We start from the raw sequence: 24,734 nt of genomic DNA, 5'->3' as shown, positions 1-24,734 counted from the left end.
TGATACACTTTGGTATTTTTATCTGCCATCCGTGACACTCTAAAGTTTTATCTCACAATGTCCTATAATTATTTAAAGGCTTTTAGGTTAACCAATATACCGAGGGGCATGGATGGGTAGAGAAATCAATGATTTGGCAAAGCTAGAAAGCCTCTGTCCAGGCCCATGCTCAGCTTCACTTTTGCAGTTCCTTTCTTCTGACAAATTCCAAGTTGCTTTGGACTCTCACATAACAGGTATATATAATACAAATGAAACTGACTTCTTTCAAAAGCAGTGGTATTTTGAAAAAACAAATATGAATGTATTCTTCTGGGATTGTTACTGTAAGTGCTGCCAAAACTCATCTTTTGTATGTATGTTTGGAATACGTGTGCTGTTGGCTGTAAATTGTCTTTTATTATTCTATGGCAACTTGTCCAGGGACACACTATAAAACAAGATGTAGCATCTTCATGTGCTAGCCTGATAAAATTTATATGAAGTATTATGGAAAACAGAAGTTGTTTTGAGCTGTTTTCAAGTTCAATAAATAACTGTAATACTTGGATAAAGATGTTCTTTATTAGGTCACATGGGCCCTAATATAGAAGTTATAAGTTACCGATTTAAGACGGCTTCTGCAATTACGGGTTTCTAGGCAGACTCTTAATCATAGTGAATGGGAATATTTTCAACCCCCTAGTGCACATCGGCCTTGTCGCTTTTTCTGCCTGCAGCACATGCCATCCAGCTTGAGGTGGTTGAGGAGAGAGCGTAGGCTCTGCTGGGACTCCTGTCCTGGGAGTAAGCAGTTGTCATCGCGAGCAAGATGCCTTTTGTGTAAAGGAGTGGTTAGATGCTGTGGAAAGCGGAGCTGAGCATCCTCCCTGGTGCCTACACTCCCTGCCCATCTCTCTGTCCCTGCACCCTTCCCACCCGTGCAGTCATCCTGCAGCAGAAGCTTTGGGGATGAGGTAGATGGGCAAACCTTTTACCTGTCATTCACTGTAACCTCTTGGGAGAGGGAGGGTTTTGTAAGCAGTGGAGGTTTAGGCTGGCTGAGACATCAGCATTGCTTAGACAGGCAGCCTGTAGATGCATTTCATCAGCTGACAGTGTTTGTGACAACAGGGCTGGGGAGCCTTGAGTCTTCACGTTTATTTTTTGTAGTCAAGGTCGTCAAAATCTGTGTGGTGGTGGCAGGTGACTGCTGCTGGACATGTAGCTATATCGTTCAAAATTTGGGCTTTGGTTTATTCTAAATAATTTTTAGTGAGGTGTGTGCTAGTTTTTAGAACTAGTTTTTGCTTTGAGAGCTGTGACTTCTGCTCTGAAATTCTCCAGCCACATACCTAAATCCTTCAAAAAGGCCAGAATGCTGCTTCCACCATTTGCTTGCTTTATTTGTCTCTCTTGAGTATTTTGATGCAAATTGGAAAAAAATTCTAGTTCTGTAACAGCAGAAATACGAATTTTGATTTGTCTCGCATGTTACCAGGCTGGGAGGAATACCTGTAGGAGTAGTTGCCGTAGAAACGAGAACGGTGGAGCTCAGCATCCCTGCTGATCCTGCAAACCTGGACTCTGAGGCCAAGGTAGGTTGAACATGTGCTCAGGTGCTTGTTTGTCCTCTGCAAATGTCTTTTGTGGAAAGAACACTTCTTTTGATGGGATTTCACACCCCCCCGCCCCACCCCCCCTGCCCCCAAATGTGGGACAAAAAGTATAGCCATTCCTTGGTGAGGTGCTGCATGGCAGCTGCTGGGAGGAGTGAACAGACAGTTGTGTTGGCCATTCGTGCAGGAGACATGTTCCCCAGCAGTTCTGCTTCTCTTACGACTTAGGTGAGGTGCCAGGGACTAGGGCCCAGGAGATCTGGTAGGCAAAAATTGTTCCCCTTTTGCTGTGACCATAGTGTTTCACGGTCTTTCTGCTCTGACATTTTGCTTTTCTTCTGCCTGATCTTACAGCTCCGGCCCTACATCTCTTTGGGGTTTTCTCCTTTCCTTATCCTTTTCTCTCCCTTCTCCTTCATGTGCTTTCCACAGTCACAATGCCATCTCTGTTTTTCTAAGCTAGTGGGAATGCTCCTCTTGACTTTGGTGACAAAAGAATTGTCCTGATTTTTCTGTAGGCAAGCAGATACTAAGCATTTCACACGCTGCATTCCTCATTGTTAATTCCATATCACAGCTCTTGTTGCATGTATTTCTGTGTTCTTATGCCAACTCTTACATTAATGTGTTTCAAGGCTTAACAGGTTTTTTTTGTTCACAACAGATAATCCAGCAGGCTGGTCAGGTGTGGTTCCCTGACTCTGCCTTTAAGACTGCGCAGGCTATCAATGACTTCAACAGAGAAGGGCTGCCGCTGATGGTCTTCGCTAACTGGAGAGGCTTCTCTGGTGGAATGAAAGGTAGCCATCAGTTCAGATCCCCTCTTGGCATTGTCCTGTAGAGTGGTTTGTCTTTTACTGCTCAGTGCGCTGCTGCTGCTCCCTGCTGTGTCATACCCAATGGCACCGGCTCTGCTGGTTTAGCATCCTGAAGCAGTTCTCTGGGGACAGACCAGCAGTGGGAATGTGTGGCAAGGGACAGAAGTAGGTCGTGTCTTTGGGTAGCAGCTAGCTATTACATTGGCTTGGCTGTGGTGACAGCTTGTACCCAGAAACTTGCAGAATGGATCTGCTTCACCAGAGTTTGATGCAGTGTGCATCCAGCCTGTCTCTTTCATGGCAAGTATGTGACCTCCCTTAGAAATGCTAATAAGGGATACTTCCCTAGGCCTACTAGAGCGTTTGGACATGTCAGCTCTCTGAAATCATGGCAGTGCTCTGCCCAGCTCTCCTGAAAGTCAGTTGTGATCATTGCACAACCAGCTAGAGGAAGGGGATGCTGTGCTGCAGTAGCTGTGGTGGCAAAGAGGAATGACTCTGCTCCCCTTGTGTGTCTTGTCTTTAACAGGCACATTGCAGGAATAACACAGAATATGCAAGTTGCAAATTTGATACCATTCTTTTCCAAATATGCAATGCAACTGTATTTTTGTATGTACCTCGCATACAGTTAGAGGAACTGGCCAGATTGTAGATTCATGGAATCATAGAACTGTTTAGGTTGGAAAAGACCTTGAAGATCACCAAGTCCAACCAATTCTGATCTGCATTGAGAACAGGTAATTGGATGTTAACAGTGGTCTAGTTGCTAACAAAATTTGCAGCTGCCTGCCTGGGCTAGTTAAGCAGTAATCTCAGGAAACCCCTTCAGCTCAGGAAGGTTTTATATCCTGTGTCCCAGCTTAAAAGTGGGGCTGGACAAGCCAACAATATTACCTATCAAAAATGTATAGGCATATTCTGTCAACATTGTCTCATCAATGATTTTTCCTACCGTAACATTGTCCTGTCAAGGACTGTCTCCCAGTTGGCTCTTTTGGTGGTAGTGATGTTCAGAGGGAGTGAACAGTTAGAAAACTGCTCAGTTAATGTACCAGCAGTTACGTTTTTGCACCACATATTGCTGTTTTAAATTTTGTGAAGTGCCAAGAATGTGAGATTGGTACTATAAAATTTAAATAAGTAAAAGATTATGGCCTCTTACCTGCATGTGGCAGTTAATGAGCAAAGAAGAAAAGTTAGATGCACTAACATGGTGCAAGGTCCTGCTCTGGAAAGACTCGCAGGGTGACACCAGCTGTCTTGCTCTGCTGTCTTGTTAGGGCAGAAAGCAATGACATTGAGTTTGCAGATGCAAAGACGGAAGGTCTTTTTGCAAAAGATGGCAAAATTCATTCCTCTGCAGAATAGCTGTTACCTTTCAGGATGGCTTCTGTTCCGTGTGCCGCTACTGCACTGCCTTCGTGACTTGCTTTCCCTACCGCACAACTTACGGGGAAGTTGTTGATGTAACTTTACTGAGCATTCATTAAATATTACTTTGTCTTATGTTGTGAGATCCGACAGCTTTGCCAGTGTCCTTTGCTGGGTGCTTCAGAAACTGAGTTTAGCTTTGAAGTTGCAGCCAGAAGCCCGAGAAAGGCACTACAACGATACTAATATTTGTGTTGTGTATCCCCACTTTGCCCTACTGGCCGCTGGAGGAGGAGAGAGCTGCCGCAGCGGAGGGAAGCACAGAGCCAGTTTGCACCTTGGTCCATGCGTTTTCCTGCACGTTGTTTGCTGTTGGGGGCTGCTTAGCAAGTGTTGGTCTCTCCTGACACACTCTGCCTTCCTTGGGGAGTTGTTTGCAGTTTTGGTTTCAGTGCTGGCTGGGGATTATGCAGGGAGGGAAAATAAACAATTATGCCACCCCTCAGTGCACACAAACATACTGCCAGGAGCCGACTGCACTGTGGGTAAAATGACTCCAAAATTGTGTGTAATGAGTAGGAAAAGATTAGAGACAGCTCTTGCTATGCTGAAAATTGACATTAGTTGGGGGGGGGGGGGGGGGGGCACAGGGAAGAGAGACAGAGGCACCCCCCCCCAGTCCCCCCTGCCTCTTTCCTAGTCGGCCTAGGAGGTGTAATTCAAGCCATAAAATAAATAAATAAATAACATAAATAAAGGCGTATCACAACGGTATTGGTGGTTTCCCCAATGAGCTCTATCTGGCCAGAAGGCTATTCAGCATAATGCAAAATTAAATTATAAAAACTGGCTTGAATATTTAGATGGAGGAGCCATTTGGAAGTGGTTTATTTAGGCGAACCGGCAGTGACCCACAACGGGGAGACATCAAGCGTGAAATTTACTGGAAATTAGCACCAGGGTCTTGGACTCGGCATGAATAGTTTGATAGCATGCAAATCCCCGCGACATTAAACTGCAGCGCTGCTTGTGCTACAGGGTCACTCGCAGTTGGTTTTTCATGTTTTACTTATTATTTTTTCCTGGGACAGGTTATAAATAACAATAAAAAAATTTCAGTAGAATGAAAAGGCTGTTTTAAATCTCTGATTACCTGGATGTTGAATGACAGTATTGCTTGTATGTAATGGGTTTATGAGGGACATTATGTGTCTGCAGCCAATCTATGCCTGGTGTTTACCTTCAGGTCCTATCTGATAATCCAGCCAAGCTGATGAGATCCGTTCCAGTTTTGGAGGTTCAGGGCACACGGCCCAACACTATGGAAATGCAAAAAGCTGTCTGCAGCCTTTCTAGCATGCTTGATGCATCTGACTGCCAATATTTACACGTACAGTGTAATGATAACAGCTTCCAGCAGATTTCATGTCTGCGTGTAGTAGATGCTGATGCACACTGCAACTGAGCAGGCAGGCAGAGAATGGGAAAGTGCGCTGCGAACGCTGTCTGCCCTACTGAATAACGAGCAACGCTGCTGCTTTTAAGAGGACTTCTGTGGCATTTCTGTCTTGCAAGTGGCTTATTATGCTGTTTAAATTAATACAGGAATTAAATTTGGCCCAAAAAGACAATATTTAGTTTTTCCGGTCTCAACATAAGCAACTTCTTTGCAAGAACAGTCGTGCAAACAGCCCGCTCTTAAAACGTGTGTGGGGTTCTTTGCAGCACGGATGATGATGGAACAGTTGGATGTTGTTTTAAACATAGGAAGTATGTTAGTTACACTATTAACAGTTTATGAAGTGTGTATCCTACCAAGGCACTAGGGCTGCATGGGCAGCTCAGGCACAGAGCAGTGATCACCGTTGAGATCTGTCATCATTTACCCCCTGCAGCAGCTAAATTTGGTGCAGTATTTTCCATTGTAAAAGCAGAGAATGCAGCAAAACTGCAAATAAGAGGCGTTTGTCACAGTATGGCAAATGTTTCATAGTTCACTCAAATACTGTATTAATGTAAATCAGGAGGGTTGTGTGTTCTGGTGATGGCGACACAGGCAGGTGTCTTGGGTTGTCTTTGCAGTATTTTTATGATCTTCAGCTCTTCTTATATTTTACCTCTTAAAAATATCCATTCTCTAAGAGTCCCCACTTTGCTGACATGTGTAAACGCAGGCAAATTGAAGAGTTGAGATAGTGCGAGGAAAAAAACATGCAAAAGCACAGGGACCCTTCTGTAGCCTGTGGGTGCTGTGGTCCCATTTTGCTGTCCCCTTTTGCTTGCCTCTGGAGCTCAGCAGCTCCGTGGCCATGATGGCACCACAGGGACCCTGCGATGGCAGCACTCAGGCTGATTGCCTCTTTTTTATTTGAGCAAAGCTTGGTCTCCGTTACTGGAAGCTGTTACCCTAAGAAAAGGGGAAATACTCTACCGCAGAGGAGTTTACAGCCAGATCGGACCATGGTAAGGTGCATCTGTAGCCCACGAGCGCAGCAGCAGGTCCACTGACCTCAGTGGAAGTTTCGAGCACGCAAGAGAAGCCAGCAGTTGGTGTAAATCCATACATAAAATATTAAACTGAGGCCGCTGGGATGCTCCAGGAAAACAAAGTGCTGTATTGCAGGATCCCAAAAGGAGTAAGTGTATACAGAACCGCATAGCAGTAAAGCTCATGCTGTTGCCTAGCTTTGCAAGTCTGATCCTGGAAGTATTGTAGGTACAAAAATACTTCCCTGACCATGCCCATGCCACCTTGGTAAACCTGGAAGAGATTTGGAGTGATGCACAGAAAGCATCAACTTTCAGTTTCTCTGCTTCTCCTCCCTCTGCCTTGTTCAAACAAGTAGCACTTCTTTTTTTCTACACTTAACCTGAGTAAAATATATACCCTTGGCAGGAGTGAAAAATGTATTGCTAATTACGCAATTATTTTATTATGTAGCACTAGTAAAAAATGTCTAGTAAAGAATTAATTCAGTTAAAATAATTTGAATCAAGCAATTATTTTCTTAACACTAGAATTAGCTGAAAGTACTTCAAGTGGTTTATTACTAGCACTACATAATAAAATAATTGTATAATTAGTAATAAATTTGTCACCCCTTTTGAGGTCTTTTTCTTTGCTCAGGACAAAGGGAAAGGTTGGAGTTTTGTTTGGTTCTCAGTTCCCACTGTCTCTGCTGTAATTTATGTTTATTCACAATTAGAGGAAATAAATTGTTCTTCTCTTCATCAGCATTTGACGTTTCTTAAATAACATGAAGCTCCTTTTCTTGGGTACTTGGACATTGACCTTGCAAGTGAACTGGAGAGATCACATCAGTGCCTATGGTACTAGCGTGCGTGTGTGTGTGTGTGTGTGTATATATACACACACATGTGCATGTATCTTACATACACCTCTCTTCCTTGCTTTATATATGTTAGTCTGAGTATATATCTGTAAGAGTGTGTGTGTGTGTTTCCCAAAGAGTTAAGCACTTAATTATGTTCCTGTTAATGCTTAACATTAAAGTGAGGGTTAAATGCCAAGGGGACCTTGGCTGGAGCCTCTTTCTTCCCTGGAAGTGATGGCTTTCTCAAGTGATACAGGGATTTTAGATGAATAAAAATGTGTCAGCCTTTCAAGACTATTACTGAAGGGCAGCATGTGTGCATGGTACATGTAGGCAACCCACTTCATTTTTTCTGCTCTGTGCACTGGTGTTTTAATGGGCAGAAAAAACCAGGCAAACTAAGCAAAGAACAAAAATGGTAAAGGGGATTGGATATACTGTCCTGGGAGACATGAGAAATGAATACCTACAGCGTGTCTAAGGGGAACAAAAGCCAAACCAAACACTGAAAAGCCTACTGCTATTTATAGCAAGCCTGAAGGAGTGGAGACATTATGTAGGGTGATGCAAGGAGTAGTAATATTAAATTAATGGGGCTGGGGGAGGAGAAGAAGTTTGGCTGAATACTGAGGAAAATTTTATCTGTTTGAACGTGGAAATGCCCCTAAAGAAGTAGCAGATTTATCATTTGGGATTTCTAAATGAAAGCTTTAAAAAGCACTGGGAAAGAAACGTAGGATACAGTCCTGTGTGAACAAAGAGAGGGACTAGATGATCCTAATAAGTATTTTTCATTTCTTGTATATTTGATTTGATACTTCTATATATTATTATATGTTACAAAAGATATACATATATTCAAGGGTGCCTGTTCCCATTACAAGCTACATCCATTATAACTACATTGTCTCATATACATTCTTTTGCCTTCCCTTTTTCTCTTTTATTTAAATCACCTTTGGGGCTGGTATTTTCAATGTACTGTCTTTACACAGTAGAGCTGTTCTTATTAATTTTGAGCAAAATGCCTTAAACAGATTTTAATGCAAGAAGAGAAGATTGCTGTTTCACATCCCTCCCCACACACTAATTTTTATAAAGATATGTAAAAGGTCTGCTGCCGTTAGGTGTGCCATGCACATTGCACAAATCGTGATACAGATCCATGGTACTAAATCTGAAATAGGGCAGCTGCATTTGTGTCGAGTACAGAAATACCTGGCCTGACGTCCCGAGCTGCTGTAGTATGGCTTGGCTGGGGGGTAAGGGATGGATTGTCTCTAGGGCAGGCGGTGCAGGGCTGGTTGGTGAACTGAGGACCCTGCTGTCCGTGGTGTGTGAACGGACATGGTTACAGGGGGAGTAACCAGACCATTTCCAGAGTGGAGGTCCAGTGTCGGCAAGCAGGGCTGACGTGGGAACATCTCCTTTCTGAGTCCATCTTGTCCAGGTCCAAGAACAACAGCAGGAGGTGGTTAGAAGTGCTGAATAATTGTAATTTTTCCCCAGTTTGACCGCGTGTGGCAGGGCTGAAGCACTGACATGCTGTGACTGCAGGCACTGTGTCCTTTTCTTGCAGATATGTATGACCAGGTGCTCAAGTTCGGTGCCTACATTGTGGATGGCCTGAGAGAGTATCGTCAGCCCGTGCTTATTTACATCCCACCACAAGCAGAGCTGAGAGGTGGATCCTGGGCTGTGATTGACCCTACCATTAATCCTCGTCATATGGAGATGTACGCAGACCGAGAAAGCAGGTATGGCAGCTTTCTCCTCCCTCCGTAACCACCTGCTTTGAGGCATAATTACCTGGCTGAGCGGGAAGCTCTCAGTTAAGAGTGTGACAGTGTTACTGAAAGGGGCTGACCACTTCCCAGTTGTAACCCATGTCTCGGAGGAGTTGCTGTGTAGTGATCACAGCGGGGACAGTTCGGATCGTCTCCTGACTCAGACTTAGATGGGGGTGAGCTCTGTAGCTGGTGTGAGCCAGCCTCTGTGAAGGTTCATTCACAAAGCACAGTGAGATGCTGGTGCTTAGGGTTGGTTGGTTTTTTTTACTGCTCTGATACTTCCACACATTGCTTTGCACTTTGAAGCAAGTGCCTCTGTATATGATTTTGCAAATTAATTAAGTGTAAATAAGTGTGTACTTTAAAATCCCTGAGTGTTTTACTATCTGTCCTGTGGGTGGTTGGGTTAGCTGCACACTTTTAATTAAATTCAACTTGCATAAGTAAAGTTCCAGTTACTTGTGGTTCAGGACGTAAAACTACAGGCAAACTCTTGGAAGCAGGTTTTTAAAAACATCTTAAAGAATCCCTAAAATACAGAGACACTGAATCATTTGGAGGAAAAAGCTAGCCCTGCCTGGGCTCTCTGTAGCAGATAGAAGGAAGGGGTGTAGGAAGACAGCATTAATATGGTGCTGTCAGGGTCCTCAACTCCTGCCATCTCAGCAGGGCAAAATTCCTGGGCAGCTGCTCCAGGGGGAGAAGAAAAAGTGTATGTGGGGAGGACTTGGGAAAAGATGCCCTTTCCACATGCCCTTTTCTCTGCCCTTCCCAGCTGAATTTTGCACCTGATGGGATGCTTACCCCTCTCTTTTCTAAAGAAGCAACAGAGAGACCTGTGGTCTGTTGGCCTTGAGATTTCTTGTGTCTCGAGCAAACATTGTCTAATCTCTGCCTCCTGGAAGTCAGAAGTTTTTGCTGTTCTTTTTCTACTTAGAAACGTGGAGCCTGTTTGCTTCACTGTCAGACACAGTGTGAGCAGGATTTCTACAAGCTGCTTCCCCCTGCCAGTGTTTTTGGGGTGTGTGCAGGAGCAGCTCCCTCCTGCTGCCACCCTGTTCTGCTCTGGGCTGTGGCAGTGTGAGCTTGCCGCTGGGGAATCTCAACCAGCTCCCCACCTTGCAAGAAATCAGGAAGGACCACGTGTGGTTGTAGAGCTGTGGTTGGACTCTAGAGGTCTTCAGCTCCAGCAGCCAAGAAGAAGATTATTTTGCAAAATGCGTCATCCTATCCCGAAATATTGTTACGCATTTGTAATAATTTACGTCGCTGTTGCTGTTCCATAACCCCTCAGCACTGACCTTCCTCCTTGTCATTACTCTAGCCCTCACAGTTAAAGAATGAAGTGATTTTATTTACCAAGCCCAAGTTTCAAATCACGTGCTCCTCCATCATTGACCTGGGAAGTGGGATCTCTAATGATAGTGGCTGGTTAATTGGGTTGTTTCCTAAAGCTTACCTACCTTCTGAAAGAACTTTCAGGTCACAGCTTAAAAGAGACTGCCAAAGAGCATTGCTTGTGCCAGGCTGTACTGTGTACTGTTGGATGGGTGTGTTTCTGTGAAGCCTGGTGTGTGTTTGTGGCATTGGATAAATAATAGCTAAGATTCTTTCTTTCTTGTTCTCTCTTTCTCTTTGTTTTGTCTCCCTCTCCCCCTTCTCTTCTCTTCTTTTTTTGCATACTTTCTAGATAACATTGAACCATTCCATTTTGTGTTTCCCCTTGTCTGATGACCTGAAAGTGCCTTTCTTTTCTCTTTTCCCATCACTGATCAGAGGAGGAATCCTGGAACCAGAGGGGACGGTAGAAATCAAATTCCGCAGGAAGGATTTGGTGAAGACGATGAGGCGAGTGGACCCCGTATACATCCGCCTGGCAGAGCGGCTCGGTACGTCTGCGCAGGGGCTGGCGGGGCAGTGATCCGTTCAGCTGGTGGCTAATGAATGTGTTTATAGACCTTAAAAAGGGGCACTGAGGCATTTTATCAAATTCATGATAATTTTTATTTACTGTCATCTAACTTGGGGAGAAAACCAGATGGGACAAGCTGCATGTTTGTACATGTGAGAGAGATGATGCCCATGTGCATTTAGCATACCTAGCGTGTGTGTAATATAGTGTCTTTTTGAACTGAACTTTTTTTTTTTAATTGAATCGGTCTTACAACAGACACTTCTACAGATGCTTGAGTCTAGTTTCCATCTCAGCAATTGCTCAGAGCTCTAAAAGCTCACGGACCAAACCTTCAGCTGGTGTCATTTGGCGTAACTAAGAATTTGGCCAAAGACATTTTGGGGTGCTGGACTATCACTGTGTGTCTGAGGTAGTTTTGAGTAATGATAACTGTCTGCTCTTCTGTTTCAAGAAAATAAAAAGTATTCTTCACCTCCTCGGTAAAATACGGGGTGATCTGCAGTGTTCAGTGGCTAGCACGTCACTGCGTGTGTTGCATTATTACTGCGCCTTTTGCTCTAAATGATCCCAGTGCCTGGTATACACCCAACAACCCAAAATACAGAGTGTTCAGCAAAATGCACTTAATATCAGATATGTACTCTCTCAGGGGAATAGACTCTTTAAATAGTTCTTTACTAGCTCTTACTATAAGAGTATAATCTTACAGAACCTCTTTTTACCTCCAAAATTGACTACATTTCAGCAGTGGAAGAAGCATGCTATGTGGGTATGGTTTGAATTTATAAAGCCTTTTGGAATCCTTCAGGAGGAAAAGTGTTCTGCAAATGACTGATAAATCGTGGCTATTGCTGCAGTTACATTTTATTATTTGGCTTTTTTTAATTTATGGCAGTGCAACAATTTATATACAAAATAACCATTCTGATATGCCTTGGAAAGAGAATAATAATTGTGAAGTGTGTGGGGAGTGTTAAGAATCAGACTGTTTGCTGATTCTTAACCAGGTTTTTACTGATGTCTTTGACAGCATCAAAGACATTTTTCTTTTTTTTTTAATGATAGTATTTTGGCACTGTCTTTGTTTTCTCTTACTGTGCCAATTGCTTTCTGGGCGAGAAGCAGGTTAGCAGGTGTCTGAGTTTTGCAGGCCAGCACAAGGCATCCGTTTTATCGGAGCTCAGCTCTTGCCCATGGACCTGATACGTTACTGCGTGAGGGAGCGGATGCAGATACCCAGGTGGATGGATGTGTTTTTCTGTTTTGCCTGCGTCTAGTGGAATTAAAAAGCCGATTTTAATGTTTGTAGCTGCAGCAAGGAAATTCTTTTCACAAAACCTCACTTTTGACCTATGTTAGAGTTGACAGTGTCCCTTTAGGAGTAAACAGATAGCGTGACTACACCAAATCGTGGAGAACCCAGCACAGGATCCCAGCAGATGCTCTCCTAAGGTGTTCCACACTTCAGAGGTTGCAGTCGAGTTCCATACACAGTCAGGACTCACAGCTACACCTCGCGTGGGTGTTTGCACCTCCGTGTCCGACGCAGGAGAGCTGCCTCTCCGGTGCAGAGTCTCCAGGGGAAGGAGAAATCAGATGTGTGGTTAGAGAACAGTCAGCTCAGGTCCATGCAGATAAATAGCACTACAGCAGGAGTACTGTTTCTGAGAGTATTTACCTTCGCCCCACCATAAAAAGCACTGGCTCTGCCAGCAAACAAACCAACCTACTGCCTCTGCAAAGAGCTGGTGTCTTCTGCGCGGCGAGTGCCGGGTGAATCCTTTCCCAGGAGCAGAATCCGTGGCTGCGGACAAAGAGGGCTACTGGAGTGTTTAAATCCTGAAGCGATAGAGGAAGGGGGCGAGCAGAGCAGCATTGCTGTTGGTGGCCCCACCGGAGGGTCCCTCACACAGGGCGGATGCCGATGGCTGCAGAGCACCCCTGAATCACACCGGTGGGATCTGTGCCAGCATCACTGGAAAAAAATGCAGGGAGAAAGAGGGAATACGGTTTTCTGCCAACAGTATCAAAAATCCACCACCAGCTATGTGAGGAGCCTGTTCAGGGCTTTTTTTTCCCCTCTACAGGGTAATTACTCCCAGCAACTCCATACACTTTAATTAAAATGACTGCAACACAAGAGCAAGTCACTTACAACTGTACATACAGAGAGCTCTAAAAGCTTCAGTCACTGATAAGCATCTCACTTAGATGGCTCGTAATTGCTCCCAACATCGGGGCGATCATTGCTGTTGTTTTGCCACTAATTCTGTACCATAGCAGGAAAGGCAAGATTGCAGGACACAGTGAATTGCATAATTTTTTTTTTGCTGGTTTTCTTTCTGGCCAATTTAAAATTTGTCAAAGTCGGTCTTCTTCTGGATCACTGCCCTTTGATATTTCGCGCACTCCATTTGCCACAAACAAGCCGCAGGGCCGCAGTTCATGCTGACTCCAGCAGAAGCAGAGAAAGCTCCATTTATCTTACACTGCCTGCTGAATTCTTACTCATTAGCTGGGGGTTCACTGCCTCTCTTTAACCCCTGAATGGCTGTCATCCCTCCCTGGAGCTGCTGAATAGCGGGGGGGAAAGGGAGATGCTCTCCAACGTGTGCCTGTTGCAGAGGGGTGGGGAAACAGGGTGATGGTGGTCTCGTTCCAGGCGTCTGGAGGCACTGGGGTTGGACTTGCAACTGGGGTGTGTGAGAGCAGAGAAGGCTGGCAGATATTGAATAATTTGACATAAATCTGTTCATTATCAATTCTCCAGCACTATTGCTGAAATGTTTATTAGCCCCATGTTTTATTAAAATGTCACTCAGAGTTGTGCTATTACAAACCAGCAAACAGTGCGGAGCAAAGGGCAGGGAAGGAAGGGATAGCCCTTATCCTGCCCAGGAGCACGTTTCCACACTGAGTAGGTGTGCAAGGAGAACGGTGACTGCCTAGAAATGAAGGAATGATTCAGGCTGCAAGCCTCTGGCCGTAGTGAAAAATACAGTTTCAATTTTATTTATTTATTCCAATTAGAGTAAAATATGTAGGAGTAGAATAAAAATTAGCTTTGTCATGGAGATTCTGGGCAGGTAATGTGTCGGATGCACAGTGTAATCTGCGCAGAGATTTGGTGGAATATGAATGAAAGGAATGGCAAAATGGCTCCAGTTAGAGCAAGACTGGATATTACATTTTCACATTTCTCCTATCAGGTATTTATCTCATAGTAAAATGGAAGCATCTCTTTGTCACCTGATATATGTTCTAACAGGGTGACTATCCTCTTCAGCTGATCCTACGAAATAGTTGCCCGAGTGCTAGCATGCATCTTCAGTTTGGTTTGGAATGATATGCCTGTCTTGCCTTTGCCCGCGTGTACCATACAAGGTGCCGGAGGGGGGAGCGTGCAGCGGCAGGTGTACAGCAGCACTCTGGGAGGTGGGAGTCGCGGTTGCTTTCTGCACAGGCTCAATGCTGCAAACGACCCTCCACTTCCCACAGGTAATATTACCAGTCTGTGCTGCTGGCTTCTGACTTGCTTTGTCCTTTATTTGGCTAAAGGGTGTGCAAAACTTCGCTTCTGTTTCCAGCAGTGAACACTCAAGCATTGGACCCGTAACTCCACTTTAGTTCCTCTCTGAAAATATACATGCCGAGGCATGGTGCCAGAACTGAACCCCAGGTCCCTCTCAGCCCCGACTGTGCCACCTGGTCAGGACTTTGCTGGTGACCTGGAGACAGCCCTGGCACAGCCTTGTTTCTTGGGTGGCTGAAAGCTTTCCATCCTGTGATTCATCTTGTTCCAAGCTTTAGCTCGAGAAGTTAGATTACAGCTCTAAAGTCTGGTAATTCTTCTCGAGGGGTGGTGGTGGTGGTGTTTGCTCGGTGTTGTAATTAATCAAAATGCTGGCTGTTTTCTTGAGCAACAACTAAGAAAAATGCTGCTGTTGTGATTCCATCTCTCAGGAAGTCTTGGGCAAATGCAGTCACCGCAGTTGTAACTTTGTCTTTTTAGGCAATGCTGGTTTCCAGTAACTGCTTCTATACACAAGTGCTGCTGCATTTAAATTGTTGTTAATTCACAATCATGAGTCTCGAAGAGCAAGTACTGCTTTCTGTCAGCTCCTTCATGACAATTGGCATCTTGAATATCCTCCCAGGAGGGATGTTTCCCCCCAAATGGGAATTTTTTGGAATTGCATGCCTGCCACACTTTGCCTGTTTGCTCTGATGCCGATACGAGGCCTTAGGAGCAAAGAGTTGGCAAGGGCTGGGGTGAAACATCACACGGTGCGGTTGTACAAGGATATATTCAAGCCCATATCATGAGCATGTGTGACCTTCACTGCTATTTCATATTGCACCTTTATAACATAAATCCTGCTGAATATTTAGTGAAGCAATTACAAGCAGTCTCATTTAAAGAAACAAGCGACAATCCAAAAATGCCTGTCTCTCGAGGGACGTGAGTGGCTCTGAGTGACCTTCCTTCTCCCCTCTGAAGCGGCTCCCTCCAGCTGGGGTGGGAGATGTGCTGCCTGGGCAGCCTGGATGTGGTTGGCATTCTTGCTGTCTTTGCTGAATTTTTGTCTGGCAAGAGCTTTGTTAAAGGCAGAGGAAGAGATGAGATTCAGGTAGGAGGATTATTGTTGCAGGTGTGGAAGTTAGGTGGGACAGTCATAACCAGGGTTAAAATCGCCATTTAATTATGTCATTAGGTGCAGAGTGACTGGTGTGTTTCTCCAGAGTTCATTTCCCAAGGACCCTTCCAGCACATGCTGCAGTGGGGTTTATCTGCTTTGCTGGAAAGAATGGCCACGAGCAGATGACAAGATAAATAAATTTGCCTGTAGTAATTGTAACATTGAGATAATCAATTGTTATTAATGCTCCTCTGTAGTCTGGAGAGTTAGCTACTCTTCCTGTTCTAAAAGTCATCTTTGAAAACTGTAAGTGTGGGGTAATTTGCTGGAGTCAAACGTGTATGTGAGCAGCTGATGTCTGGGGGGCGACACCAGAGGAAGGGTCACATCTGGTCCCTGCAGTGGCAGGTCATGGGCACGTCCTTGGCTCGTGGCTCAGCAAAGGCGCCGCGCTGCTGCGGCCGCGGGGGACTCTGTGTCTCGGCTGTGTGCTCCGAGCCAGCGCTGGTGCCTCTGCCGATGGGCGGGTGGGCTGGAGCCCTCGGTGCTGCCTGGCTGTCAGAGCTGGAGCCCGGGGCTCCGCAGGCAGCTCGGGGAGGCCTTGGTGCTGGGCTTTGCCCAGGTATTTGAGGGCGTGTTGGAGGAAGAGGCAAGATGAACAAGGAACTGTTTGGCCGTGCTGAGGCTGTGCACTGAGGGTGAGGGAGAAAATCCTACATTTTAACAGCTTAAAAACCATAAACCATCAAATTGATTCAGAAGCTGCCTGGCTTTCTGCAATCAGAGGGAACCTACAATAACATTTCTTGAAGTCATTTTGTCTAACCTGTTAAACTGGTCATATTTAAAAAAAGCACTTTGCTACTAAATGTTATGGGAAGCCGTGATTCATGGTCCTGCTGAGCCATTTCCGTCTGGCAGGGACGTTATTAAAGGCAGCCCGCACCATGCCACCGCAGCAGGCTGCAGCCCTGCAGGACACTGCGCTGGACGGCTCCTTGGCCGGGCACCGAGCGGGAGGGATGCTTGGAGACCCCCCTTGCTTCAGAGACTTTTGTTTAATGGGGCACAAATCAAAATAGTTTAGATGTTGCTTTCCCTGCCATGATGCTTTCCCTTAACTTTTGGAGAGGATTATAAATTGATATGCAGTATCAGAGCACTTTACGGGAGAGGTCTTGCTGACGATTTAGTGTGGCAGCTTTTCCATTTGTCTGCGCGGGGCGGGCAGCTCGCCGAAGCCTCCCCCCGAGCGCGGGCTGTAAGGCACACACGTGTCCCTGCCTGTAAGGCACACACGTGTCCCTGCCACAGTGGCCGGCAAGCACGGCTCTGCAGGGCGGTCGAGGGGCTTGTCTCGGCAGCCATGGCATTTGGCGTTTGCTGCTCTGTGCCACCAGCATACTGAGAGCCCCTCCCTGGGGTCTGGGGGCCTGGTGGGGGCTGTAGGATGTGGAGCCTGTGGCCCCCAAAGCCACAGCAGAGATGGGGAGGGGACATGGGGGAGGCGGCAGGTGCGAGCTGCTCCCTCCCTCCAGGAGGTGTTTGGGAGCGCTCAGGTGAAGTATTTCTGCTGTGTGGTTTTAAACTAGGTTTTGTTGGCTTAGCTGGGTGTGTTTGTGCAGAAGGTTTTGGCAGGACTCTGGCCACTGCTGTTTTGACCTCAGAAGAGCCTCTTAATCTTTTAGCACGCCAATGTTATTGCTTCCCCAGGGTATTTTTTCAACTTGTTTAAGGCAGTTTTGCTACTGATGAAAAAAACCAAAGAAAAAAGAAAAGACACTGTCGAATGAGGAGGTCTTGGTGCATTTACCACTGTGGGTGGGCTTTAAAGGAGTTGAGAGCAGAATTAAGACATTTACCTGGCCTCTTCCGATCATGCCAATGGCTGTGATCATACCAGCACTATATATAGATACAGGCGTACTTGGAGACTGTGGAGCAAACTGCAATCCAAGATAAATGTGACATTTTATGGCACTTAGAGTGCTGCCATAGAAAGTGTCCTGTGCTGCCTGCCAAGTTAGGAAGGTCACACGTGTTCTTTCTTCCTTTAAATTGTCGCCTTGTCCTACCTGCATGCCCCACCTGCATGCCAAAACCTGCTGCACTTTGTGTTTGCATTGTAATGTGGCCGTTTCAGAGTGCTGCTTCTTTTGTTTCTCTATTGATTAGTAGCTGATCCATACAGAGAGGTCTGTACTGTTCCTATGATTTAAACTTTAACAGTTTCATTAACTGTCAAGTACCTTTAGAGCAAAGGAATCCCATATTTTAACTCCCTTCTCCTTGCCAGTATAAGATTTGTGGAAGGAGACTTCTTTTTCCGAGAAATAAATAAATAAAGCCCCAGCTTTCTGAAAAACCCTGAGGCCTCAAGATCTGACTAGGAAAGAAAGAAAACCATTCCAAGATATTTAATTGTACAGGGGGCTTACAGGATTGATCGAGAGCTTAGCTTTTTACAATAGTCCAGTGAATAAGAAATGCTCCTGACAAACGATCGATGATGGGATAATCACTCTTTATCCCCCCCTCCTCATTGTTACCTTCTTTCTTCCAGGAGAACAGGGTTCAGAAGTCAAAAATCTTTATAGACGCTGCTTTTAAATTAAGCAGAAAATAGACATTGACATATTTGTTAATCTCACCTAAATCATTACTGGGCCTGGCTGGTTTGACTGTACACCGTGAGTGTGGCAGACAGGCCAGAATACATGAGCGTTACTGGCTTAAGTGCATGCATTGCCATTTAAAACAGGGAGGTGTGGGAGCCTGTGAGTTCAACGTGGATAAATATAGATAATTTTTTATTCTGAAGGTTATAAGAGTAGCTTCTCTTAATTAAAACCTTCTTAGTAGCATTTGAAAGGTTAGGTAACATTTATATTGGTAGGCATATAAAAACATTCCTCCCCTAGCAAGAACCGTTGTGTGGCTGGCCTGTGGCTTGGAAGTGTGTGTGTGTGTGTGTGTTCAGACCCGTTCTGGCTTGGAAGAGAAACTCCGGAAGGAAAAGGCAACATAGGTCATGCATTAATATCTGATGTTCATGCTTCGAAGCCTGTGATGGACTTCCCTTGCATGAGCTTCTCCTGTCACTCTCTGTGCGCTCGTTTGTACTTTTGGCCCCCAGGAACTCTGGTTCACTGTCCCACTGTCAGATTTTGACTGTGTTCCCTGTTGCTGGGGTTTTTGTAAAGCTGCTGCCTGATAATTTCACGTGGTCTTGTTGGGAGGGACTCGGATTGTTCTGGCTGCCTGCTGCCGTTCCAGAGCCTGCTGCTGCCGGGCTGGCTGGTGGCCGCGGGGCTGCTGAGGACCCCGCTGCTCTGCTGTCCTCCTGCCTCTCCCCAGCCACTGCCTTGCACCTCGCCCACCTGCAAGCCTGGCAGCTTAGCTACAGGTGTTGATCTAATGGTACATGCTGCATTTAATCCCGCTGACATTCCTTGCAAACAGTAAAGACTAAAACAAAAAAACCAACTTGGTGTTGTTCACACGCCACAAAATGCAGTCCTGGGACTCAGGCTACGAGATAACAAGAGCAGGAGCCTTGTCCTCTGGCTCAGTCACTGCACCAGCTTTTGTTCCAGGTTCTCCCATTGACGACTTGTGCTGCCCAGTTTTCTTGTTTTATATCTCAGTTCTGCACACCGAAGGCGCAGTCACGCTTGCCTGTCTCGCAGGCGCATGGGTGGTTATATTAACATTTGAATGGAAGGTGCCAGTAGGACAGTTCAATGTTACAACCCACCCAACCCACCGGTGCTTGGAGCAAGACTCGTCCATGACCCGACTTCAGATTGCCGGCGACCTCGGCTTCAAAAGGGGAGGTGGGCTGGGAGGCAGCTGGCTCGGGGGCCGTGAACTTGCCACCAGAGCTTCTGGTGTGGGTGGGAGGTTAAAAAATGGCACAATTCAGCAAAGTCTCCAGTACCATATAATTTGGCTCAGATTGCAATCTTTGCTTAAATTGAACTAAGATTGGCTGTAAATACTCTGCCTCTGCAGAAGGACCTCTGGCATGTGTTGGTGAGGCAGTGTAGGGGAAGCATCAACCTTCTTCTGGGCCAACTTTGACCTGGTGTAAATTACTGCAGGCCAGCAAGAGTTGCACTTAGGGTTTCACTCCCTGTGGCTTGTTAGAAGGAGAAGAGGGGATTTATACATCCTTGGTTTCATAAAGGGGCAGCTGGGGGCAGGAGCACCTTGCAGCAGCGGCTGTGACGTGCCTCCACAGTGCCGTGTGTTTCCCGTTGCCTAACTCAGCCTGGGCCAGGCAATTCTGAAATGAATCAGAAGCTGTTTAATGCATGGGGTTTTTTTAATCAAAATTAATGTTATCTGAGCTGAATGTTTTAAAAGAAATTAAAAATTAACTCCATGGGACATGATCTTCTTGACACAGTTTTATTCTTGTCCGGCATGTTAGTCTGTGATTGAGACTAGTGCATAAACGGAACGTGAGCAGTTCTGGTGTCTCTAGTGTAACTTGTGTTTTCCTTAATGAGGCAGCGGCTCTCACAGCCACTGGCAGGAACCAGCCTGCAGGAAAACATGAAATTGTGTAGGTGGTTTTACATTGTCCATGTTTCTTGCTAAATGAACTGCATGTTGGGACATTATTCTTTTTTAGGAGTAAGTCCAGTAAATGTCACTTAATTGATGGCTCAGCTCATTGGCATTCAAATGGAATAGAGTTTCCATGGTGAAAACTCCTTTGAAGCTCTTGCCTGAATATCGGCAGCAGGAAATCGGGGCTGGAACACTTCTGTTTGACTCGGACTGCTTGGCATTGCTGGGAGCTGATGGTCTGGTGGTTGTCCTGGCCGATGCAGTCTGGATTTCACCTGTACACAGAAACACAAAAAACCTCCGTTCTCCCTCTGGACCGTGCAGAGCTGCTCACCTTTCCCCCGTGCAGCAGCCCTTTGTACGCCCTTCTGCTTTCCCCCACCCCGGGTCTCTGACGTGTGGCTGTGCCTGTTGCAGGTACCCCTGAGCTGAGCCCTGCTGACCGAAAAGAGCTGGAGACCAAGCTGAAGGAGCGGGAGGAATTCCTGAGCCCCATCTACCACCAGGTAGCCATGCAGTTTGCCGACTTGCACGACACGCCCGGCCGGATGCAGGAGAAGGGTGTCATAACGGTGAGTACGGCCCAGCTGCCCCGGGGATGTCGCTGGAGGGTTCGATGCCTGGGAAGCGGCAGTTGCCAGTGGGGCTGGAGGCAGCTTGCGGGCCTGCAGATAAACCCCTGCCTCGGTGACTCTTGCCACAGGAGCAAACCCTCTTCACCCACAAGCTGTTTTCTGGTCCCGGGACACAAGCACATGGTGTTTTCTAGCACCTTGACCTGATCACTGTCCATTGAGACATTTTCTGGGCTTCACCAGTAGCTCATTAGCGACCACATCCAAGCACGCTGCAGCCTGTCCTGGCAGAGGGGGAAGACGGGGACGGTGGTGACCTGTGCCCTTGGGGACCCTCGCTGACGGGAGGGCCGTGGTGGCATGGCTGAAGGGCAGCTCTCATGTCAGGCTTTGAAACCTGGCTGAACAGATCTCCCTAGTTCCCTCTCCCCTTGGATGCGAGTGCCTTGGGCTTTGCTGCTCATCTGGGCAGCTGCATCTCTTTTTGCAGAAGGGAGCAGGCTCTGGGAGACAAAGAGGCTGATGGATGTAGCTTCTGGTGGCGGAATGGCATGACAGGGTAGAAGTCTCCGAAGCTCAGACATGGCATCTTTGTATTTCTCTTGTGGAAGTGGTATAACTAAGTGTATAATGAGTACAAGCCTTTTTTTTTGCCGTAGGGAACAAGGTGTACCTAGTTCTCCACATAAATGTCCCTCACTCATTTCTCCTTCTCCACTTATGTCTTGGGCAGGACATTCTAGACTGGAAAACTTCCCGTACCTTCTTCTACTGGAGATTAAGACGCCTTCTTCTAGAAGATGTGGTAAAAAAGAAGATCCATGATGCCAATCCTGAGCTGACTGACGGGCAGATCCAGGCTATGCTGAGACGCTGGTTTGTGGAGGTTGAAGGGACAGTGAAGGTAAATGAAAAAGCAGATTCCTCGAGGCTCTCCTGGGCTTATGTTCAGTGAAGCTCTCCCAGGTGGAGTCTGATCTCCTGTTTTTAATTGTAATGTCTACAAACGTTTTAGGCGATGAAAGAGATCTAGTGGGTGATGTTCCAGGCCATGGATGGTTTTATGGGGACACTTTCTACAGCAGGCCAGAAAAGCTAAATAGCCTTTTTCCCCAAGCATGTACCACCATTGATAGGAAAATGTGAGCATCTTACAAACACAAGCAGCTTGCTCAGCAGAGCGAGGCAGGGCAGCGTGTGGGAAGGCAGCTGTGCAGAGGTGCTGCTGTCTGGCGGCAGAAATCCCAGGGGTCACACCACATGCTCCATGTACCAGCCCTGAATATCTCCATCCCCTTGTTTCTGCGTGCAGCGTGCCTCAGATACCACTGCGGAGCTGCTCGCGGTTATGGAGGCTGCTGCGGAGGAGCTGTCCTAGCTGTGCTGACAGTCGCTCCCCCCCTGTGATGCGAAAGCAGGATTTTTATTGCATTTATAATTACGCTTTCTTACTGAACGATAGCCTCAGTCCTGCTCTGTCCCGCTGACACCAGAAGGGTGTGGAGGTTCACTGCCTGTACCCAGGTGTTTTGCCTGGCAGGTGCAGTCAGCCTGGCTCACCCGCCTGTCCAGCTGCTGCAGAGCAGCGTGCGGCCGGGCTGCCCCCGCTCCCGGGCTGCCCTCGCCTGCCTTCCCGTTCCCTGAGCCTAGGGATGGTGGGGACAGGTCTGGGGACACTGGGGACAGATCGCAGGAGCCTGGCAACTTGGCCCGGGGGGCCTCTGCGGTTCCTGCCCACCCCCGGGTTGCACAGGGCAGGGAGCTGGGGGCTCTGCCTGCCAGGGCCTGGGGTGGGCGGTCGCACACGCCTCATCCGATAGCTGTGTTGAGGATTTCCTGGGTTTAATTGTGCTCGAACTGGGAAGCTGGCAATCTCTGAAGAGCGATCTCTGGAGCTGCTCTTAGGTTGTTTTTGTCACAGTCCTCCAATCCGAGTTCTTTATTTTATTTTTTTTTATTCTATTTTTAAAGTCACAAACACTCAGGGGTTCCAGAAAAGAGGGAGCAGTGTTCTCTGGAGGGCAGCAGGCTTTCCAAGGTAGTGTCTGAGCGTCTTTAAAAGCGGGCATCTCGTTAGCTAATACATTACACCAATCAAGGAGAGTTATCTTAAGCCACAATTAATCTGCTCCCTGGCATATGTTGATAGGAAAGCATCATGCTGTTTCTTAATTAAAAGCAAACGGATTAAAAATGATTAATAAGAGTATTAAATATTCTCCTAAACTAAAAGCTTTGGGATTCTTGGGTAAATCTAGCTTTACGCAGGTCTGCAACTGTAAGGCTGCTTCTTGGGGTTTTTTTTTCCCTTCCCTGAAATCTTCCTAAGTGCCCTACTTTGTATGCAGGGAGCATTGCTGTCGTGTCTAGGGGCAGAAGCAAGGAGCAAAACCTAACGAGTTTCAAATAATAATAAGGAAAAACAATGAAATAAGCAAAATCTTGAGGTTGAAGTGACATCACTGTTCTAAGACAATCATATATACCTGATGTTCAAGGAAAAAAAAATTATCCTGGTTTCTTTTTAAAGTGTCTCAGGCAGGAGCGGGGCTGGGGGCTGGAATAGGGTCTGCGCTTGGGGCTTCCCCACGGCAGGGCTGGCTGTCACCCCTGCGTGCAGAAATACCTTCGCCAACACGGGGAAGGAGCGCGGCTTGTGAGAGTCCCAGGGACGAGGGAACAGTTTCTTGGACTCCAGTAACTGCATATATCAATACAGGGTCAGCAGTGAGGAGGCCGATGAGTGCGAGTGCCGCCTTTGCACGCCTCGGCTATGGGCAGGGACGGGGGAGCTGAGCGCTGGGAGGGCGCAGCCAGCTGAACTCGTCCCCTGCAGTGAAGCAGCTGTGGTAGGGGAGGGATGCTGCTGGGTGCAAACACCCATCGTCTGCTTCTGCCCCCACTCCCTGGCCGGCCCCTGCACTCACTCGCAGTTGGACAGAGCCGGGCGCGAGGTGTTCAGGGTTCCCAGGGGAGCAGTGGGTTGCTCTGCTGCCCGCAGCTACTGGGGTCTGCACCCCTGCCGGGAGGGCACCCACGCAGCCCCACCGCGTTGCTGCACCAAGCTCATTGTCATTCCGACTTTGACTTCGTTAGTGATAACAGAGAAGGATAGTGCACCTTTAAATGACGAGCTTTGTGTTTAATTACCCAAATAAAATGACATAAATATGAATGAGTCCTAATGGCGGTACTTGCTTTTCCGGAAACCATTAACAAAACGATTCTTAAATGATTTGTAAAGAAAATGAGAGGAGAAGAGAGGAGCGAGAAGGCTATTAGGCGTCTAACATACTCCTGAATTATTATGTAGTCAACTACCTAGCAAATATCAGGTGAAATGATCTTGCAAAAGGGAAAAAAAAGGGGGGGGTGTTGCCAGGGCTTTTCAGGGATGTGGACACCCGACCCCCTCTGCTGTGCACGCACCTGCTGAAGGGGCTGGTTGGCTTCTGGGCTGGATCAGGGATCCCCGGACCGCTGAGGGACACCAACACCGGCACGGTCTTTAGGCGACAGGCACTCGTGGGGCCCCGTGACAGCTTAGCACTGCCAGAGGCCCCCGATCGATCGATCGGCGGGTCACTGAGCACCCCTGCCCTGCCCTTGCCTCAGGGTCGGTTGTGTTTCAGAGGGAAACGGGATTTTAGGTGGGACAGCTGCTGCGGCCGATGCAGCCAGTGTGGCGGCAGGCACTGCCTTAGTCACATTTGTGGCAGGAGATGCAAAAGAAATCTATCATCTTTTGACTTTTGCTAATTGTTAGTTGTGTTTATAAAAGCCACACACGTTGGGAAAACCACGGAGGGCTGCCAGCTAAACGTTTTACCCACAGCTGCCAATAATTGTGAGTTAAATTTTGGGACCAGTGTGTGGGGAGTGGGAGCGAGCTGCGGCGGTGGCTGACACGTGTGGTTTGTCGCAGGCGTACTTATGGGACAGCAACAAGGACCTGGTGGAGTGGCTGGAAAAACAGCTCACGGAGGAAGAAGGCGTTCGCTCCGTTGTGGATGAAAACATCAAATACATCTCACGGGACTACATCCTCAAGCAGATCCGGAGGTAAGGCAGCCGCCTGCGCTCTGCCCCGCCGAGCAAGGATCGCAGGAAG

The 24,734-nt window shown here is 47.0% G+C and overlaps 1 protein-coding gene across 10 annotated transcripts in view; it reads left to right on the top strand.

Moving 5' to 3' along the window:
* ACACA (acetyl-CoA carboxylase alpha) overlaps positions 1–24,734 on the top strand; it is a 148,108-nt gene that overhangs the window by 119,349 nt on the left and 4,025 nt on the right. For 9 of the 10 annotated variants that reach the window (XM_055720345.1, XM_055720359.1, XM_055720332.1 and 6 more), the window contains 7 exons: positions 1,481–1,577; positions 2,263–2,398; positions 8,705–8,882; positions 10,692–10,804; positions 20,466–20,620; positions 21,357–21,527; positions 24,549–24,685. In XM_055720345.1, the coding sequence (XP_055576320.1) occupies positions 1,481–1,577; positions 2,263–2,398; positions 8,705–8,882; positions 10,692–10,804; positions 20,466–20,620; positions 21,357–21,527; positions 24,549–24,685 (987 nt within the window). Of the gene's footprint in view, positions 1–1,480; positions 1,578–2,262; positions 2,399–8,704; positions 8,883–10,605; positions 10,805–20,465; positions 20,621–21,356; positions 21,528–24,548; positions 24,686–24,734 lie in introns of those variants that run through there. The other variant, XM_055720391.1, reaches the window with a different exon arrangement.

Source organism: Falco cherrug, chromosome 1 (assembly GCF_023634085.1).
Source record: "Falco cherrug isolate bFalChe1 chromosome 1, bFalChe1.pri, whole genome shotgun sequence".
In the NCBI taxonomy this organism is placed as follows: domain Eukaryota; kingdom Metazoa; phylum Chordata; class Aves; order Falconiformes; family Falconidae; genus Falco; species Falco cherrug.
This window is presented reverse-complemented; position numbering and strand designations above follow the sequence as displayed.